The sequence below is a fragment of the Nothobranchius furzeri genome, chromosome 10, assembly GCF_043380555.1.
Source record: "Nothobranchius furzeri strain GRZ-AD chromosome 10, NfurGRZ-RIMD1, whole genome shotgun sequence".
In the NCBI taxonomy this organism is placed as follows: Eukaryota; Metazoa; Chordata; class Actinopteri; order Cyprinodontiformes; family Nothobranchiidae; genus Nothobranchius; species Nothobranchius furzeri.
This window is the reverse complement of record NC_091750.1, coordinates 36,843,607-36,864,677: the sequence shown is the minus strand read 5'-3', so window position 1 is coordinate 36,864,677 and position 21,071 is coordinate 36,843,607. Positions and strand designations below refer to the sequence as shown.

Genomic DNA, 21,071 nt, shown 5'->3' with positions numbered 1-21,071 from the left:
GAACGTATTTTGTAAGGATACAAAAAATGTTTAAGTCTACAGCCTAGAGGCTCTTTCTTGCAATGTCAGGAACGCAGAACTGTCAAGTACACAGGAGGCAGGAACAGCTCATCACACGGTAAGTATCAGCAGAGCTTATGGACGGTTCTACTGGGAAACAGGCTTCAACATAAGCAGTTGCTTTCTGCTCGATCCTAGTGCTCAGTGTCTATTTAATATAGCATAAAATTGTTTTTAGACGATAAAAAGTGCAGGGGACAAAAGCTGATTTTGGAAAGTTTATATCCATAGATGTTAAGAAGTTTCTTCAGATTAAAGATTCAACATTCTCAATGTTTCAAAATGTCTGTCATTTAACTGACTTTCACACCTAAAGAACTTTTATGTAGACCATTAAATCACATCTGGCTGCTTTATAAATAAGGAACATGATAAACTAGACCCATCAGCACTGGAAGAAATGAGACCGCTCCCAGGAGTTCGTCAATAGGACATTTTATTTCATACGTCTGTTGTCTTAATTCAAATTACAGTAACATACTTGCGGAGATGACCCCCCGGCTGCAGCCTGGACACCTAAAACTGACAGCTGAACTACTAGAAGCAACTTTTTTCCTTATTCTTGAAATTTATTTTCAAAAACTCTTGCAACAAAGAAGCACATTTGCCATCAGAAGTGTTTTGTGGTGACTGTTTGGGTTATAGAGTCTTAAAAAAAAATAAAACTAAAGAAACTTGAAAAGAAACCCTTGAAGGTTTAAGGATCAGAATATGGCACATTTGGTCCACGTCGTAGTTTTATTATCTCATTTGTGACATGTAAGAAACAAAAATAAAAATAAAAGTGAACTAGATCGTAGTTACGTGTTGTTTTTCCTCAGAAGCACAGATTAATGACAGCATATCGACAACACGACCGTAGAGAAGACTTTGCTCTTTGATAAAATCTTAAATTCAGCCAATCACTCGTCGCCCTGGTACAGAAACATCACCAATAGTAATAGCTTCTTTCCATCCAAAATGAGAAGGTGGGTGTGATGGTGGAGGAGGGGTGGAGCTTAGTGGATGACAGAGAGGAAAGGGGATGGACGTTCACAGGAAGTAGTCGGGAGTGCGTCTGGTCACATGAGGCTCTCCGCGGCGGGGGGCGGGGTCAAACTGCAAGCTGTGGGAGGAGAAAAAGGCTCATTAGTTACAACTTCCTGTTAAAAAGATGCATTACAAAAACATAAATCAGTAATACAGATGAAACTGAATCTATATTTAAGCAAGTAACTTATTTTTAATATTTAATGTGCTTTGAATCAAATGAGAAAATCTTAGTACTTTTTTAGTTTGAAACAAAACCAGTTTAAACCAGAATGATCTGCACAGATCTGGCTGCAGAATGAAAAATGACTCACCGGTATGTGGATTAAACCTTGAAAATGGTTTTATTTAAACTAGGGCTGCACAATATATCGTACATATGTCGTTATCGCGATATCAGCATGCACAATATGCATACGCAAAGAACAGATAAATATCGCAATAAAGGGTCAGCTACACATGATGCATTCTGTCAAACAGAAGCATGATGTATTTTAACAAATCAAATGGAGCTCTTCACCCATTTGGCCAATCGGGTGGGTTCTCATAGGTTAGATGCCCGCCCCCAAGGCGGACGGCACTTCATTTTGATGGTTAGCAAACACCGGAGTTAGCTTTGTTGTGCTTTTCCAGGGGTCCACCAACAATGTGGGTGAAAAATGAGTCAAACCCGGAAGTACCAAAAATTGCAGTTCCACCCTCATCCACTAGGCGCTGGTGTCAGAAGCGAGCAAATCCTCATTGACTCCCATGTTAAAAATACCAATTTCACAGCAGAAATAAACATGTTTACAGCCTGGTACCAAAACATGTTTTTGGTTTAAATGATCTAGTTTACACTCATGACAACTCTGAGGGGGGTGAATGTTTTCTCACTCTTCTGTTTAAGTGTATTAAAAGCCTAAAATTCTGTATAATTAATGAGCATCAGACCCACGTGACCACAGAGCTAGCTCCGTGGAAAGGCCTCAGTAGAGCCTCGGTCTGGCCTGGAAACTGCTCCGGCATTTTGAGTCTCTGTGTTTGTGTGTATTCTTGTTTGGATATTTTTGTGCAATTGTTGGACAAAATGACTTGCTGTGGCATTAATTGCACTAATAGAGCGTCCAAGGAGTCTCCACTTCATTTTTTCGGTAAGTAAAATTATATTTATGTATTTTAGGTCACTGCCGAGCTGAGCTTAGATTTTAACATGTACTGTTTAACCATGAAATTTAAATGTAATAGGGTAAAACCCAGTGCATTTAACATAATGCTGCACTTTAGAAAATGGGTTGAAATATAACATGTTGGTGGAGCTGAGTTCCCACTATCGGCTTGTGGAGCTCTCGGGAGACCGATGTTTTCCACCCTTATCCCCTCCCCGCAGCTCGGCGCATCTCTGTCTGATCGCGGCTTCTGTCTGCTGCGCGGGCTGCCGGCTTGTGGAGCTCTGGGATGGAAACCTTTCCACCCGGTTCTCCTCAGCGGCAGCTCTGCGCATCTCTGACCGCAGCGGCGCTTGTCTGCTGTGCGGCTGCCGGCTTGTGGAGGTCTCGGAGACCTCTGTGTTCCACCCGGTTTTACCCAGCGGTCAGCCCGGCGTATCTCTGACTCAGAAGCTCTGGTGTTGTGCACAGTTAACTCCGGTTGTAGCTAGGTAGCTACCTCCGTTAGCTTAGCTCCCACCTCCGCGTTAGCTTTGGGTTAGGTTGTAGCTAGTTCGACCGGGTGTCGTCAGTTGATCCCAGCCTTACAGCCCCACCCTCAGCTCCTCCTCTCTTCCCTTTTGTGGAATTGTCTGGGCTTGACGAAACCTGTGACACGGTCAAAATGGCGGTGGTGGCCACCTCCCATTTGTCCTCAAAAACGTGATATTGGAGCCTATGGAAACCCATTGTCCAATATTTATATGTTGATGGGGTCCACTGATTGTCTTTTCTTGTTAATTTTCTTTTTCCCTTTCCTCACATATTTTGCTTTTCTCATTTTCATGAATTTTTAATTTCTTTGTTTTTGATCATTTTTGTTCCTGAGCTAAGTTTTTATTTATTTATTTATTTATTTATTTGTAATATCGCCATCGCAGTATTAATCACTGTTATCGAATACCGCAGGTTTTCCCAATATCGTGCAGCCCTAGTTTAAACATTCCCAACAAACTAAAAGTCTGTACAGATTTTTTCTATTCAGAAACCGCTGTGGTGCCTTCAAGTACATCCTGTGAAACACAGATTCCATCACTACTGCCGGTTAAAACAGGAGTACGTTTTCCTTCACTCAGCATTTACTCCTGAAATCAGATGTGATCTAAAAACATGAAAGAACCTGAAACACTTACCTCAGTGGTGCCTTTTGTGTCATTTATCTCAGCTTTTACACGTTAAAGTCTAGCTGCCGTTTACAGAATCTGACTGAAGAACAAACCACTTCACTCGGCTAAAGTTTACCCCGACCCCGTCGGAATAAATCACGTTCATTCCAGCAGCGCCTCTCGGCCCTCGCGGCCTTTAAACCTGCAGGAAAGCCTTTTGTTTTACTTACAAAGAGTATTTCAGAGTGTCGTCCAGTTCCATGATGGCCGCCTGGTTTCCACAGCGATAGCAGTAGTTCGGAGCACTAAAGATGGTCACCACATTCTTGTCATGACCCCAGTTGTAGCCCTAAGAAACAGAAACCAGTCCAGTTAAAACCGGCCCCGGCTGACTGATGGGTCATGTGACCTACAGTGTCAGACAGGAAACAGGAAGTTGAGGCTTGTTTCTCAGAGCTCATTAATTATAAATAAACGTGCCCCTGATTTCAGAGTAAAAGAACTTAAAAGTCAGAACATTTAAAAAGATTAAAGCTTCAAATCTGGCGGATCTGAAAAAAAATAAATCCATCATGATACATTTGAACATATTTATAATAAAACCGGTTCATCTGCAACTAAAACACAAACATCAGTTGTCCAGTCTGACTGAAGGACACGCAGTGGACATCATGTCCTTCTGTTGCACGAGTTTTACCTCCATGACCAGCTGATGGGCGCGGGACACCAGCGTGAGGCCGTTGGCGTGGTTGAAGGTTTCAGAGATGTCCTGTCCGAAGGTGTAGCCGGCACCTCGGGGGGAGATGCCCCACCCACCGCGATCATCTGGGTCGGACCACAGCAGGTCACACATGGGACCCTGAGGGAGAGCAGACAGGAAGTCAGCGCTGAACAAAGGTCTTTGACTGAGATGGAGAAGATCTCCGGAGTCGGTTTTTAGAGCCTTCGTCTCCAAACCTCCTCCTGCTTTCAGATGGACTAGACCGATGTTGTGTTGTGTAAAAACAAGAGTGAGTTAACAAACGTCAGACTGTGCAGGGTATCTGCAGGTTTAAGGGAGCCAAATTTAAGACTTTTTAAGGCCAATTTGACCAAATTTAAGCTATTTATTAAAATTAAATTTAAGCTATAATTTCCAGCTATTGCCTGGAACTGGTGCTAACCACGCCACGATCGTGGGATTAGCCATCCAGTTACCATTAAACTTGCCCTTCCCCATGGCGCAAGCTCCCACTAGCTTAACCAGCTAATGTGCTCATCTAAAAATAGCCCCCTTTCACAACCAACTGCATGTGTACGGTTCCGCTTACGCCAACATCGTACACAAAAAATGCTGAAGACTAACTAGAAATTCTTGTTCATTGGGTCTTTGGTAATTTAAGACCTTTGAAAACTGTATTTAAGGATTATTTGTCATTTTTAAGGATTTTTAAGGCCTTAAATTTAGAAAAGCAAATTTAAGACTTTTTAAGGACCCGCGGATACCCTGCTGTGGTGAAACCTTGAGTCTTATTTTGACCGTGGGCTATCCTTTCTGTGCACCTTTAAGCGACTCAGGTTCATGTGGTTTTAGGTCAGACTCCCATCTGAAGCACACGTGGCCTCTGTGCTTCGGACTTCAGGCCCCTGAACATGGTGGGGTTCTGCGTTTGTGAGACTAGAAAGGTGCGTTCGTGTGTTCCTACCTCGTGTGGGACTTCTTGCAAGCGATCTAGAGCTCGTATGTGATCCAGAGTGTCTATGGAAGGAGACAAGCCTCCGTGGAGACAGAAGATCTGAAATAAAAACAAACAGGTTTGAATTTCCCTCCACTCTCATTTCTTACGTTCATTAACTCCATTCAACACGTGTGAAAAGAGTTAGATACAGACAACGCCCCCATTGGCCGTCCCACCTGTCCATCCACCAGCGCGGTGAGTGGCAGGTAGTCAAACAGGTCTGTGAAGTACTTCCACACGTTGGCGTTGCCGTATTTCCTCAGGCACTCATCGTAGAATCCGTACACCTGGGTGATCTGTCGAGACTCGTGGTTTCCTCGCAGGATGGTGATTCGCTCCGGGAAACGAACCTGAACACAGAGACAAGCACCCCGCTTTTATTGTGAAGGAGCCAAATGCTTGTCCTCATGAAATGTTTGACGCTGGAACAGATGACCTCCTGTAACCTTCTCCACCAGAAACTAAAGGCATTACTGTTTTGATCCCTCAATCCACAAGCTGAGAGCCTTAAACTGGAGCTAAAACCCAGAACATTGGCTCCATTCAGGTTGACATGACTCGACTCGTCCTGCTAACAGCCAATCCCGACATCCCAGAATCAGCTGATCCAAACACCACAGGTTTTAATAAAAATCCAGTAATGGTTTCCGTCGCTGAACTGTTATTTTATTAAACCTTTTCCAATCTGAACTTCTGAGTCTTTTATGTTCTCGGGTAGGTAAACTAGCAACATTATGAGTCACATGACCAAATGTGTTTCCATCCAGTGTGTGCAGAACAAACAGTCCTCTGAGTGTTGATACTTTCCTCGCAGTCAGCTGTTTCTGCGCCCGTTTTAGAAGTCCCTCACTGAGAAACCATTTTTATTATGATTATCTCTGATTCTGAGTGTTTCATGCAGGATGAACATGAGAATTAGGGATGGGCACCTTTGACATTTGAATCGATTCGGTACTAATTCCCGGTACCTAGGAATCGATCCGGTACTAATTCCCGGTACCTAGGAATCGATACCGGTACTTAACGGTACCAATTTTCGATACTTTTGAGTGTTTAATATTTTAATTCTCTTTTATAACTAAATATATATTTTTCTCAATATATAACCATATTTGATAAATATCACGATAAATAACATACAACTGTTTGTATTTTAACGTCGTCCTTGTAGTTTTATAAGCTGATAATTAAACTGAAGCAAACATCTTTACTGTGAACTAAATTTACTGTGTATCTTCATTCCTTTTGCCATCTTTTTTCATTTGATTTTTCCTACTGGGAAGTTCAGAATTTCCGAGGAGAAAGCGAACGCACCATTGGCTGATAACAATGGCAGCAATGCAAGCTAATTTATCAAGCTAACGTTATCTTAAACAGTTTATTTAGCTGCTGGAGCAGATTAAAACGATGATGCCTCACACTTAGATCGTTGTCACTGGTTTCATCTTCACCCAATCACCCGTCGCATTTAGTAAAGTGAAGCCAAACTTTAGAGCGCATTCATGTTCTTCTAGTCGGAAATTCAGAGTTCCGAGGAGAAAGCGAACGCACCATTAGCGAAACGGAAGCTAACAAATCAAGCTAACGTTATCTTAAACAGTTTATTTACCTACCGGAGCAGATTAAGATGAGGATGTCTCACTTAGATCGTTGTCGTTGGTTTCATCATCACCCAGTTACCCATCACATTTAGTGAAGTGGACCCAAGCGTTAGCGTGCGTTCTTTCTACCATGCTGCTCTGTTTACAACTGGCTCACAGCGACCGACGACATAACGCTCTTGCGCATGCGCAGCTGTCTTGGCAAGTTCTCGTTATGAAGGACGGGTACCGAAACAGGGTCCGAAATTAACACTCGCCACTCGCCAAATGCGAGCAAATTTCTCCATTTGGCGAGTAAATTTTTGAGCTCTATCTGCCACCTGGCGAGTAAATGTTTGCACCAAGTTAGTTATGTTTATCAGTCATCTTCCATGAACTTCTGATACTCCTCCTGCCTGCATGCAACGTACACAAACGTACGCGAAACGTGAACGCTGCATCCAATGTCATTTCCACCTATCCCATTCAATCAGTTTATCAAGTTAGCTTTGTGTTAAAACTAGCGGTGAAATGTGGCGGTTTTTAACTGGAGTCAGCCAGCCTTCCAAAGCAAAACTCGTCGAACTGGAAGAAAAACCAGCAGGACCAGTGGCAACCAGAAGATTTTGTGAAAAGTGGCGAACTGGAGATGGCGGAGTCGTGAGACTGGCTACATTATGATGGCCACGTAGCGTTGCTGCCTTTCACAGACAACTGTCCCTCGGCATTCTTCAGATATCCAAACAATGCCCGTACTTCCCACTTTGTCTTCTTTGAGGGATAATAAATGTCCTGAGCGCTGCTGTCTCCTCCTGCCATTATTTCAGCTTTAGCTTAAAGAAAGTTTTGGTCGTAAACAACAAAGTGCGCATGTGCCGCCGTCAACTTCAGCAGATGATACGGTGGCTGGTAAGGGTCACCACGCCTACACCGCAGCCACGGTAATCCACCGAGATAATTTAAAAAAAAAAACAAGACGGTTATTATTATTGACAACTTTTTTACCGGGGTTTACTGCTACACCGGTTACCGTGACAACCCTAGCCCTGACACATTTTCAGATATTCTCATGCTGCAGCTGTGTTCTCCAGAGGTCAAGGACTAGGACCCAAATGAGGCTGTAATGCTTTGGCACAAAGACGGTGTCAGAAGCAGGAGGCCAGACTTCATGGACAGAGAAAACAAGGAGTCTGACTAGATTTCAATGAAAGAGTTCATAAAAACATCTCTAAAAATAAATAAATAAATAGTAAAAATGACATAAGAGTTGTTTTTATGAATTGATGTTTTAATTATTTTGGCACTCTTGTTTGGAATCATCATAATATAGAATAACATGCTTTAGGTAGATCTAAATCATTTAGAATTTTGGCCGGTAGATTTTCATCATCTACCAGCTAACTTGGCCGGTGAGTAAAAAATTTAATTTCGGACCCTGTACCGAAACGAGGCACCATTTCAATTGACGTGAATCTGTGCTAAGTCGGTAATATGGAATTCGGTCGGTACCTTAAAAAGTACCAATTCGGTACCCATCGCTAATGAGAATAGTCTCCTACACCTATCTCTTGCATTAGCTGCTGATAAAAAACAGACGGTGAAACTCTAGGATTAGAAAATCCCGACAGATCTATGTCACACTGTCACTATCGTTCATGGACTCACCCATCTTGACTCACGACGGGGAAGGCTGTTGTTGGTTTAGTCCAGGAAACAGTCTCTGCTAGTAGAAGCTAACCATTAGCATTAGCAACTCCACTACACAGCAGAACTCCTCCAGGCTTGTTTTATTTGTAGAGATAAAACATCAACGTTGCAGAGCAAACAGTCAGTGGTAGAGTCGTGCTGCTGTTAGCCAATCAGAAGAGAGATTAGGGCTGCTCAATTAATCAAATTTTAATCACAATTACGATCTGAGTTTTGAACGGTTATACAAACAAGCCGATTATTTGCTTCTCCCACTTGTGCTGCCCTGAGTTGCAAATGAAGCGCTCCTCCCACAGTGTTGCCAACTTAGGCCCTGTCCACACGTAGCCGGGGATCTGCCAAAACATAGATATTTTTCTACGTTTTGGCCTGTCATCCACACGAAAACGGAGTTTTTTCACACGAAAACGGATCTTTTTAAAAACTCCGGCCAAAGTGAAGATCTGCGTTTTCTCCGTTTTGGGTGTCTGCGTGTGGACGGACAAAACCGGAGTTTTAAGGTCCGCAACGTCACTTTCCGCGACAAAAAAATGCTGACATCACGTGTGCGACCTGTGTTTACACTAGCCGGCATCCTTCAGAGCTGCGCTCTGTCACTACCCGATCCATCAATTGTCCAAGCGCTTTCTGCTTGTTTGTTTTTGCAAGCGGAATTACTGCTCCTTGCGGAAGACCACAGATGAAGGACGAGGTTAAGAACGGGGGAAGTACTGCCGCCTACAGGTCTGGCATGTACTTAACAACGTATTTATCCGGGTACGTGTGGACAGAGTTTGTTTGTAAAACGCGGTGGTGTGGATGCAAGTTTTTGGAGGGGCGGATATTCGTTTTTAAAAAACCCCGGCTACGTGTGGACTAGGCCTCAGTGACTTTGACGCTATTTCTAGTAGGGCTGTCACGGTAACCGCAAAAATGAAATATCGCAGTATGAAGAAACCCACCGCGATTACTGAACTTGGTTCAACTCAATGATGCATGTTGAGAAGGATGGCTGCACTGGTATCAAAACGAAACGTTACTTCGCTCCTTTGGGAGCACTTTGGTTTTCAGTACGTCAGCTGCTGCGCAGCCAGAGTCCTTGGCCGAGACAGAGCTGCCACCAGCGGCAAAAAAGTAATAATAAACGCTCGGAGACCCACTGAAGTCCCGGACAAGCACTGCTTCTGCAACCGTCCCGAAGAGAGTTTGAGGCGAGCTGGAGCTCACTCGCTACCTGCAGGAGGAATGCATCCACCCTAAAGAAACCCCCCTGACATGGTGGAGCAACAACCGGGAGAGATTCCCTTTGCTCGCCAGAGTCGCACGCAAGTACGTGTGCGTTAGTGCAACGAGCGCACCATCCGAGAGGGTTTTCAATGTTGCTGGAAATGTTGCCCCCACTCTCAGATCCTCTCTCAAACCGTATATGGTTAACATGCTGGTTTTCCTTGTGGGTAACAAGGACGTGACCGAGCTATAAAGCACCGTCATTTGTGTGTGTGAAAGTGAAATGATAGTGCCCCGCGCCCGGTACATGTAATTTTTTATGCTTGATTTTAAACAACTAAACAAAATGGGGACTTGTTTCTTATTTGTTAGATGCTGCAGCCAAATTTGCATTTAAAAGTTTAACCTTGTCCTGAATTTTGTTGTTTTTAAGTTCAGTCGGACTGTCGGAGAAACAAACGTTACTGCGATCTGTGTTGTTACTGCCCTTTGATCTGCATTCGGTAAAGTGTTATAAAAGAAGGCACGGCAGTTTTTAACCTTTTTTAAATGTGTAAACATTATGTTTAGATAGTACTGCAATAAAAAAAAGTGCTGCAATAATATCGCACACCGCAATATTAAGCCACCCTGAATCACCGCAGGGGGAATTCCTCAACCGCAACAGCCCTAATTTCTAGCAGCTTTTCAGACTCCCTTCTTGACTTTTTAAATCTTAAAAGTACCTAGCGAACACCTCAGAAACATCTCTGGTAACCCTTAGCTACTTTCTGGATAACTGTCGTTGACATTTCCTGCAGGTTAGCTAAACACTCCGCCTGTGCTCCGGACTGTTCTTCAGGACATTAGGAAAGAGAATGATGTGGTGATGTGTCGGTCGCTAAAGAAACGGCTCTCAGAGTCGGCTTCCTGTTGGATTAACCAGAGTGAGTGACACACACCGCACCTGCCGACTCCTGGGCCACTAAAAATGGCTAAATGTGCGCGTGCAGCTTGCCTACTGATTGCTGTGAGACCGGGTTGGGGGGTGCAGCTGTGGTTGGGACAATTATTACATTAACTGATGGACCTGTAAATAAATAGTTTATAAATAAGGTAGAATAAGTTCCTCACGCTGATAACTAATAACTAATCTCTGAGGACACGGTGCTAGTGCACGCTCCTACAGCACCTTGACACGACTCAATAAATGTTATGCAACATTTTGCGAACATCAATTTATTTGCATTTATTTGTTATAAATGCCACTGTATAATTCTTGCTGTCAGTATTTGCAAGATATTGCAGATGTGGGAAAATGTCATCAGGCAGTAATCGTTGTTAAATTCATAATTACTCTCGGAGAGAGACCAACTCTTATCTGCCCCTGGGAGCCCCGTAATGCATAGCGTCATTTCAACATGGGGGTGTCCGCGACACGGTTTATATGCAGGTAGCGGCGCTGCGGCTGCTTTATATAGCGACTCGTTGCGTTCTCCCTCAACCCAAATCCTCGGATCACGCATTTTAGCTGAAACGCTAACGTTAGCTTGCCTTGCGTTGACTGTAGAGTTGTGGGCGATGGTCACGCAGATGTGTCATGAGATTTGAAGCGTTGCTGCCTTTCACAGACACTTTTTCTGCACGTGCTGCAAACAGGATAGCCGTCTTCTATCAACTGTCCCTCGGCATTCTTCAGATATCCAAAAGATGCCCGTACTTCCCACTTTGTCTTCTTTGAGGGATAATAAATGTCCTGAGTGCTGCCGTCTCCTCCTTTGGACATTATTTCAGCTTTAGCTTCAAGAAAGTTTTGGTTGTAAACAACAAAGTGCGCATGTGCCGCCGGCAACTTCAGCAGATGATACGGTGGCTGGTAAGGGTCACCGCGCCTACACCGCAGCCACGGTAACCCACCGAGATAATATGTGTTTTAAAAACAAGACGGTTATTATTGTCAACTTTTTTTTTTTTTACCAGGGTGTACCGCTACACCGGTTACCGTGACAACCCTATTACCGATACAGTAAAGCTGGACGGTAAACCCATCAACACACCGACAGCAGCATCCAACACAAACATCAGACCCACAAGCGTCTGATGTTGGCGTTGGTGACCGTCTGGGTGAAAAACTCTGAACTTTGCAGCACTGAACTGTAGATTTACTGAATAAAACAGATTTTATCTGCATGTCAGAAATAACATCGACCCCGACGGTTTACAAAGTGGAGCCCGTAACTCGGCCCACCTGGGACCACCTCACGAGAAACAGATTTAAATGCAGCAACAGGCCTCCTTTTGGCTTTAGGTTGTTTTCATGTTGACCCAAAACCTCAGAGACGCCTCTCAAAGAAAATCAGACTAACGAGGATTATTTTTAGAAGATTTGGAGTGGTGGGAAGAACGAGTTCAGACATTTGTTCATCAGATCTGTTACCCTCACAGCTTTAAAGCGTTTCTGAACATTAAATCTGATCAAAAACAGGAGAAAAACAAACGTCTACGAACTTAGAAAATATGAAAGTTTTTTTCTGACGATTAAAAACTGTTTAGTTTCTGGTCAAACGGCAGAATGTGGCTCATTAACCTGTGATTTACCTTTAACGTGACCAGCAGAGTGACCGTCTCCACAGAGTAGTAGCCTCTGTCCACATAGTCTCCCATGAACAGGTAGTTGGTGTCGGGGGACTTCCCACCAATCTTAAACAGCTCCATCAGGTCGTGGAACTGACCGTGGACATCCCCACACACCGTCACCGGGCATCTCACCTGGAGGGGGTGTCACACCATCACAGGGTCACTCCAACATCCACCACACGGCAGTTAACTCAGCATGAATACAGAACGCTGCTGATGATCTCTGTAGAAGGCCTAAACTACCTTAATTACTGTTTCTGTGCTTTTTGCTGCACATCACCTCTTGTGTGGTGGTGAGCTCCACCAGATCAGTTATTGGACCCCCGATCCTGTTCCAGTTCACTGATTTGGAAGAAAAATCGATTCACTTATCCAAGAGTCTCCGACTTGATACGTTGACCTTTTAAGTTTCGCATTACAACCCAAAACAAGCGACTAAAGTGGCCAAGTTTCCTAACGCGCTCGGAGAGACGAAGGGTCAGAACGTACGCATCATTAATAAAAAGTACTTAAATGTTTATTAGACTCAACTAAATGGCAAACTTTCAATGCAAACAGTAAACTATAAGATTAACTCATTAACTGCCAGTCGTCATTTGCATGTTTTTACTGTGTGGGCGTCGGACGAGCCCCCGCACCGTGAGAACAAACATCTCAGCTCTAAAGCCGATCTTCATCCGCATACGTCACGTGATCAGGAAGCAGAACATCCACGTGTTAGGAGATCGTTTTGGGCCGCTGCTGTAAAAAAAGTGAGGCGTGAACCGGAAAAGCTTCTGACGATCACAATTCAACAACGTATTATTAAAGAACGGATAACGCTCGAAACACGCGGATTCTTCCTGATGTAAGAGGTGAGTCTCCGCTTTGTTTTGGTTGTTTTGGTGTCGACATCATCCTAGCGTGCAACATTCTGTCACTCTATAAAAAAAAGGAGTAAAAATGCTGGAAGTGAAGGGCTTTTCTGATCAGGAAATGGTTGGCAGTTAATGAATAAAAAAAAGTTAGTTTTTACCTTTTAGTCCAAATCAAAAGTAAACTTTTTTAAGTTAGCTTTTTTCATTTCTATGATATTTTTGTCACTTTTTTATTTATTTGCTTTTGATTATTTTTGTTCCTGAATTAAGTTTATATTTATCGCAAGTAATACCGTCATTGCAATATTAATCACCGTTATTGCATATCACAGGTTTTCCTAATATCGTGCAGCCCTAGAACATACAAATTTAAAGAGGCAGAACAAAAAACAATCCTGGTGACGCCGCCGTGTTGCTGTTGCAGCGCAGGAGGGTTGTGGACTTGAGTCTGGTTGTTTTTTTTTGGCAGCAGCAGATGAAATCGGTTCATGTTTCGGCTCACAGACCAACACCAGGAACGACGCTGCGCTTTATTAAATTGCTGTTTTGTCATATTTAGCAACACAAATCTTATCTGAAATGTTACATTAACTCCTGCCATAAATGGTGTGTGAGAGAGCAGCTTCCTTTAGTCACACGGCGTGCGGAGCTGTTCGGCTCATTATTAGGGCCAATTTATCAAGACAATACTGAAGTTTCACAACAAAAAATACATATTTATTCCGTACCAGTTCCTACTAAATATTTGGTCGGTACTAAAGAGGAACTGAGTTTGGGAAGCCAGCCCCTCTGGTTTGTTCTACTAAAAGTTTGAACATACAACCCAGAGACTCTGGTGTGACTGGAACACACAAGATGATAAAATAACACAAACTGACCCTGACCGTTTTAGAAACAAACGGAATAATCTCTTCAAATGGATTTCCATTTCCTCATAGATAACCCCCCCCCAACAGGAACAAAAACTGCAAATTAACTCGGATGTATGCAGTATTGAAGAAGGCGACTTATTAGGATTTTTTTGGGCCAAACTCACCTCTTGAACGTTGGACTCCTTAGTCAGAATCTCCTTTGCCTGAAAAGAACACAAAAATTTATTAAACTGGTCACATTTGTGTGTTTTTATTTACATAACCAAAAGTTTAAAAAGGACAGAATTATTGCATCATGGGTGAAAACATGCTGGAAGCCAGGCAAGACCCCAGTTCCTGTAGAATAACAAACAGGATGTATGGTGAAACCTGGTTTTTTGTTGTTGTTTATGTGCAAAAACATCAGAATAAAGAGCCTCTCTGCAGTGGTTCAGTTTTTGATTCTTTATATTTGGTAAGCTCACAATAATAACAAAATAATACAGGAAAAAAAGCTTTAATTATGAAAAGGAAACATAATTAAAGGCATCAAAATCGATTGATAGTTTAACTCTTTAGTTCAAAGTGTTGCTCAGCAAAACGACATAAATATACACAAAAGCTGTTTATTTACTTTAGTAATAAATAAAAATCATCTTTTGCAGCTCCATAAGTTTCCACGTTTATCTGGCCTGTTGAATCCTCAGCTGGTTCCTGATTTCAGCTGAAAAACCGCTAAAGTCACTCAATTATAATAATGTATGTTTAAAAAAATAACACGATGCAAAAAGTCATAAGAACTAATTTATTATGCGACAGCAAAAATGCGGACGCGTCTAATAACTGGGAGGTAGGATGGGTTTATGCAATAAACGATAAATCAATACAGACAGGGTGCGGTGCGAAACCCCGCACGTACGCAAACAAACCAATTCTAAAGACGCTGACTTAATACTGATTTTAACATAATATTTCGCATGGAACAAACCGAGGGAAACCACGTCAAATAAAAAAACGGGTGGATGGTAACGAGGGCTGCATCTATTTACTAGACATTTAAGGTGCGATTTTCGGCCTGTTGGTGCTCAAACTACGACTGTTGGTTAACCGTCATCACTGATAAAACTAGCCTCTGATCTTCAAACACCAAAAACAATACGAATAATTTCTCATTTCTAGTACTAATAAACAGGGATGACCTGCGGCTGACGGGTCAATAGGGAGATAAAAACCAAAATACACGTTACTTCCTTTCCAGAAATTAGTCGGGGCCGCTGAGAACCAGGCCGCTTATAAATTGAGGTCAGCGGAATCAAATGAGCGCTTACCTTCTCACAGAGGGTCCTCACTTGGTTTTCCGTTAGCTGCTTGCACTCGTTGAGCTGTTCGATCCATTGGTCTAATTCTTTAGTAAAAGATTTATCTTCCATTTCAGCTGTAATAAAAAACGGCGTCCGGTCCCTACGCGAACTGATTCAGCCTTTAGCTTGTCGTATTGTTAACCCGATCCAGTCCGGTTGAAAAATATTCGATTAGTCCTAAAAATAACGACCCTTTCAGACAACTTCTCTCATGATAAACCACCAATGTTAAGTTACCGACATTAAAACCAGTTTAAATGAGCCAGTGGAGTCGAAATCTTCGAAAGTCTCCGCTGCGGCAGATCGAAGCGGCGTCGCAGAGGCTAAAAGAGCTAGCTGCAACAACATCCGGGCACTTCAGCAGCGCGCAGACTCGGAACACCAGCGACACCACGCGGGGAAGTAACGAACTACAACAAGTTCATCGTCTTTTCCGGGATGCTGATCCTAGACCAGGGCTTGCTGCTCTAGGTACACATTATGTGGTTTATTTGTAACTCACTCACTCACTCACTCACTCACTCACTCACTCACTCATCTTTACCCACTTCAGTCACCAGGGGACAGACAGAGGACATCTGGACATGCCTCCAGTCCATCACAGGGACACATAAAGGCAAACAACCAGTCACACATTCAATTACATCTAGGGACAGTTTATTGTCTCCAGTTAACAGACCTTCTTTACACCTCCACTGGCACCCCACAAGGCTGTGTGTTGTCTCCTCTACTCTTCATTCTCCATACAGATGACTGTAGATCCATCCAGCCTGACAGTTATATGGTAAAATACGCTGATGACACTGTGCTCCTGTCGCTTCTGTCAGGCCCTACTGTTTAGCACGGGCAGGTCCTGCAGGAGTTTGTGGATTGGTGTGACACAGCAGGCCTGGAGCTGAATGTGACCAAAACTAAGGAGATGGTGTCCTTCTCAAACAAACAGAGAGCGCTGGTTACCGCTGCCTCCACTATCATTCATGGACAGCCAGTGGAGCTGGTTGAAGAGTATACATATCTAGGGACCACCTTTGATCACCTCCTGAAATTCGCTTCCAACACTGAGGACATCCTCAGAAAATGCCAGCAACGACTCTACCTCCTGAGGAAGTTGAATTCATTTGGAGACAGGAAGGACATTTTACTGACTTTCTATTATTCTTTTATAGAGAGTGTTATCACATTTTCCATCCCCTGTTGGTTTTATTCTGTCAGCCTGCAGTATAGAAACCGTCTACAAAGCACCGTCAAGGTGTGCTCTCAGATCATTGGACTACCACTGCAAAACTTAACTTCTCAATGTGACCAGCATACAGGAAGTTAGCATAGAAAATAATTAAAGACCCATTACACCCTCTTCATACTGTTTTCGAGTGGCTGCCCTCCAAACGCCAACTTCGATGTCCATGCTGTAAAACACAGAGGAGGAGTTCCTTTGTTCCCAGAGCTGTGCTTCTTCTTAATTCTTAGTGCCGATAGGAGTGTGCATAACTTGTATGTGTGCGTGCATATAGTTACATGTATGCATGTGTATTTGTGTGTGCATGTGTGTGTGTGTATGTGTGTGTGTGTGTGAGCCAAAGGTTTACATGAATTGTCTCAAATTGCCCCTCGGGGACTAATAAAGTTGTCTTGAGTCTTGAGTTTTTGGTCAGTGGGAGGCAATCCATGTATGCATGGGCAACACATTATGGGAACACACAGGCTGCAGACAGAATGAGAAACTGCAACTTTTTTTTGCCACAAAATAACATAAAATAATTCCATATATTTTAAACCACAATAAAAACATGTTTTTGTGTCCACTGTCTGTGACTGAAATTCATTAATCAAACTATACCCGGCAAACAGGGTGACTGTGAGAGGAAATGTTGCAGTTATACAGATTGTGTTTTCTGAATTTCAGTCCGGTTTCCTACATTGTTTGATTAAACTACTCTTCAGATTTCCATCAGTTTTATTACGCAACAATCCTACATTTCAATGTCAAGGTGTTTTAGTAAAAGGAAAGCATATGTTTTGTATATTTATAATGTCAAGAGGAGAACTGTCAAATATTGTTCCATTACAGGTAAACAAGCTTATAATCCTTTGGAAATTATTTTCAAATTGATTTATTACCTGTAAAAAAGCCACTCTGTGTAGTTTAAACAAGTTAGTATAATTTTTACCTATTTAGTTTGGGGGAACCATCTCATATCAACGATGGAGGTTGACGTAACCCCCTGATGCCAGTAGATGGCGGTATGTCATCATCCGCTTTAAAAGTCAAAGAAGAAGATGATTAGTAGCGCTGTGCTGTGTGTTAGCCGTGGCTGATAAGTAACAGAATATTATGAACATATTTATATTCTGTGTTTAGTTTAACTAACAAATCAAGGCGCTAATAGTTTCCTGAGTGGTCTGACTCCAGAAATGGCGCATCTTACCCAAAACCCCGCTGATAAAGAGAGGTAAGTTTCGATTAGCTAAAGCTAATAGCTAACCTTTGGCTCAGGCGAACCTCCATTCAAAACTAAACAAATCTACGGAAAATAAAGACTGTCCGGTGTTTTTTAGGTAAACGAGTGTTTCTACTGGGCAAATATTAACGGGGAACAGCGACTCTACAATTCGGTATGCGTTAGTTGAAGTTTAATCCCGCAGATAGCAACAAAGTTAAGAGTTTTATACTAAGTTTTTTCCGTTGGTCTGCTTTTAAGCATGACGTGTAAAAGTTAGTCTTCGTTCTTTTGTAAATATTTTTTGGATTGATTATTTTTGTATTGTTTTGGACACAGCATGAGTATAGCTACTGAACAGATAAGTTTATACGGAATATCAGATATGCTGCTGCTTAAATCCGGTGATTTTTTTATGACGATGATTTCTTTTGTGTGTGTGTGTGTGTGTGTGTGTGTGTGTGTGTGTGTGTGTGTGTGTGTGTGTGTGTGTGTGTTTGTGTATGTGTCCGTTACCTGGTTAAATTTTTCAGATTATTTAAATGTTTTAAACCATGCTCTGTAAATGTGTTTGTGTTAAAAACAAAACTCGAAGAAACCGCTTTTTAGTTAAAACATTAAATAATGAACATCAATATAACAATAAAACATCAGAGCACTTTAAAGGAACAGAATAAAAATGTAACCAGGATGTGCTGGTGGACTGGATGTGACCAGACTGTCGTGTGTTTCAGGTTTATCTGCCTCTATCCCATCTACATCAACAGTAAGAAAACACTCGCTGAAGGACGCCGGATCCCCTCTGGGAAGGTGATGCTGGCTGCTTTCTTCTTGTCTCAGTCTGATTGATCATCAAAAATAAAGGTGTGTGTGTGTTTGTTGGTTTGTTTAGGCGGTGGAGAATCCATCCTGCGCTGAGATCAGAGACGTTCTGGCGGCTGCAGGGATGAACGTCTACGTAGAAGTAAAGCCTTCACACACAAACACACACACACACAGGTTGTGTGATCTCACTGGACTTTATTTGTGCGGTTTCCAGAACAAGATGCACCCTCGGGAGTGGAACAGGGACGTCCAGTTCAGGGGCCGGGTCAGAGTCCAGCTCAAGCAGGCAGATGGAAGCTTGTGTCAGGACAAATTTGGGTCTCGTGAGTCTGTCAGAATATTTTGTTACCAAACACATCACCTGGGGAATCATTCAAAAACTTGACATAGAATACTTACTAAAACCCAACTTAAGCTTCTCTGACAGAGCTCTGCTTATGCCCAGTTCTATGCATGTCCTTATCCATCCTTATAAAGCGCTGGGGGCAGCTCTGCCTGCTGCTGGTTTTGTTACAGAACCGACAGATTAAACGTTTTTCTCCCCATCAGGTAAAGACGTGATGTTCTACGTAGCCGAGATGATCCCCAAACTGAAGACCCGAACCCAGAAGAGCGGAGGAGGCGAGACCAGCTCTCAGCAGGGAGAAGGAGGAAAGAAAAGCAAGAAGAAGAAGAAATAAACTCCCAGAGACGATCTTTAGGATGAGAACTGGGCGGGGTCAGATCTTGGAGTTCGGAGTTTTCTTCAGGATTTGTTTTTCAGCTGCAAACGTTTTAGTTTCACCTGTTTTTTCTTTTTCAGTTAAAGTTGATTAAGAGCAGAGAGGATGTGAGAAAATAACGAGATTTAACTTTTGAGATAGTCTCCTGGTTCCAGATCAGTCACACTTGGTTCCTTATGCTGGTCCTTTTTGTTGTTTTGGTTCTGTTGGACCAGAACCCACCTGTCTATAATAAACTGGGTAATATTTGTTCCTGCAGCATGTTTCAGTCTGAATTATTTTTGTTTGGAGTTTTTAATGCTTACTAACATTTTACTGCTCCTCTGTGTTCTGGTTAGATAAATAAAACCGATATAACATTTCACATAAAAGAAGAAAATTTTCTTCATTGTTCAGCTGTTTGAGTCATTTGACCAAAACAGGAATCAGAGATGAAAAAAGCGTTTAATGTAGTTGGCACTGGTGTTGATGAAGATGCGCTGAGGATGCTCAGGTCAAATTATTACAGCTCAAGATGAAAGGAGAACATCTGCTGCTGCTGGAAGGTGGAGCCTGTTGGATCTTCTGGATGTCTCGCCTTTAGGTCCTCCAGATGATCTTTTATTTTCTACCAGAAGACGGCTGATCTTTGGGATGAGAACTGGACTGGGTCAGATCTTGAACTTCTGAGTTTCTTCAGGGTTCATTTTTCAGCTGCAAACATTTTAGTTTCGTCTGTTTATTCCTGCAGCTTGTGGCAGTCTGGATTATTTTTTGGGAGTTTTTGTTTTCATCTCAACTTCCTAAAACCACAAAACACTTTACTGCTGCTTAATGTTCTGATTGCATAAATATAAATGTTGTTCTTTGTTCTGTTTGAGCCATGTGATCAAGAACATCCAAAACAATCAAAAGAGTCAAAGTTTTTATTTAACACATATAATGAAGATAACAATCATGTCAAATCATCATAGGCTTGTTTTGATTATGCAGACCGGTTTGTTCACTGGCGGTTCCATCGCTGGCGGTTCCATCACTGGTGGAGCAGTTCATTCGCCGGCAGTTCGATCGCAGCAGTTCATTCGCCGGCAGTTCGATCGCAGCAGTTCATTCGCCGGCAGTGTGATCGCAGCAGTTCATTCGCCGGCAGTTCGATCGCAGCAGTTCATTCGCCGGCAGTTCGATCGCAGCAGTTCATTCGCCGGCAGTGTGATCGCGGCAGTTCATTCGCCGGCAGTTCGATCGCAGCAGTTCATTCGCCGGCAGTTCGATCGCGGCAGTTCATTCGCCGGCAGTGTGATCGCGGCAGTTCATTCGCCGGCAGTTCGATCGCAGCAGTTCATTCGCCGGCAGTTCGATCGCGGCAGTTCATTCGCCGGCAGTTCGATCGCAGCAGTTCATTCGCCGGCAGTTCGATCGCAGCAGTTCATTCGCCGGCAGTTCGATCGCAGCAGTTCATTCGCCGGCAGTTCGATCGCGGCAGTTCATTCGCCGGCAGTTCGATCGCGGCAGTACATTCGCAGCAGTACATTCGCCGGCAGTTCGATCGCAGCAGTTCATTCGCCGGCAGTTTGAACCTCATATAGACACATTTTTGGCACATTCGGAACCTCATAGGCGGAGCAGTTTATTCGCCGGCGGTTCGATCACTGGCGGAGCGGTTCGTTCGTCGGCGGTTCGATCGCTGGCGGAGCGGTTCTTTCGACAATCACGAGACTTCATCTCACCATCGCTACCTTTAGGTCCTCCAGATGCTACGGTGTTCATCAAGTGTTTGTATTCATCTTGGAATTGTTCTGTTTCTGCCAGTATCGCATATTCGCGAGCTA

At 43.1% G+C, this 21,071-nt stretch overlaps 2 protein-coding genes across 2 annotated transcripts; one reads left to right on the top strand and one right to left on the bottom strand.

Annotated features, from left to right (window-relative positions):
• Window positions 1–479: 479 nt before the first annotated feature.
• On the bottom strand, window positions 480–15,637 carry LOC107386136 (serine/threonine-protein phosphatase 2A catalytic subunit beta isoform). Its single transcript, XM_015960337.3, has 8 exons — window positions 15,246–15,637; window positions 14,103–14,141; window positions 12,171–12,341; window positions 5,277–5,450; window positions 5,068–5,157; window positions 4,080–4,241; window positions 3,613–3,731; window positions 480–1,165 (listed from the first exon to the last, which is right to left on the bottom strand). The coding sequence occupies exons 1-8, from the start codon at window positions 15,345–15,347 to the stop codon at window positions 1,093–1,095; spliced, it is 930 nt and encodes a 309-aa protein (XP_015815823.1). The 5' UTR covers window positions 15,348–15,637; the 3' UTR covers window positions 480–1,092.
• A 1,891-nt stretch (window positions 15,638–17,528) lies between these two features.
• Window positions 17,529–19,521, top strand: srp19 (signal recognition particle 19). Its single transcript, XM_015960338.3, has 5 exons — window positions 17,529–17,728; window positions 18,451–18,526; window positions 18,609–18,680; window positions 18,756–18,864; window positions 19,091–19,521. The coding sequence occupies exons 1-5, from the start codon at window positions 17,691–17,693 to the stop codon at window positions 19,219–19,221; spliced, it is 426 nt and encodes a 141-aa protein (XP_015815824.1). The 5' UTR covers window positions 17,529–17,690; the 3' UTR covers window positions 19,222–19,521.
• Window positions 19,522–21,071: the final 1,550 nt, after the last annotated feature.

Coding starts and splice junctions, on each gene's coding strand:
- LOC107386136 (XM_015960337.3), bottom strand. CDS start 15,347: ATGGAAGATAAATCTTTTACTAAAGAATTAGACCAATGGATCGAACAG. Junction 3,732..4,079: donor CCCATCAGCTGGTCATGGAG/GTAAAACTCGTG, acceptor TCTGTTTCTTAG/GGCTACAACTGGGGTCATGA. Junction 1,166..3,612: donor GACACTCTGAAATACTCTTT/GTAAGTAAAACA, acceptor CTCCTCCCACAG/CTTGCAGTTTGACCCCGCCC.
- srp19 (XM_015960338.3), top strand. CDS start 17,691: ATGGCGCATCTTACCCAAAACCCCGCTGATAAAGAGAG. Junction 18,527..18,608: donor GCCGGATCCCCTCTGGGAAG/GTGATGCTGGCT, acceptor TGGTTTGTTTAG/GCGGTGGAGAATCCATCCTG. Junction 18,681..18,755: donor GGATGAACGTCTACGTAGAA/GTAAAGCCTTCA, acceptor TGCGGTTTCCAG/AACAAGATGCACCCTCGGGA.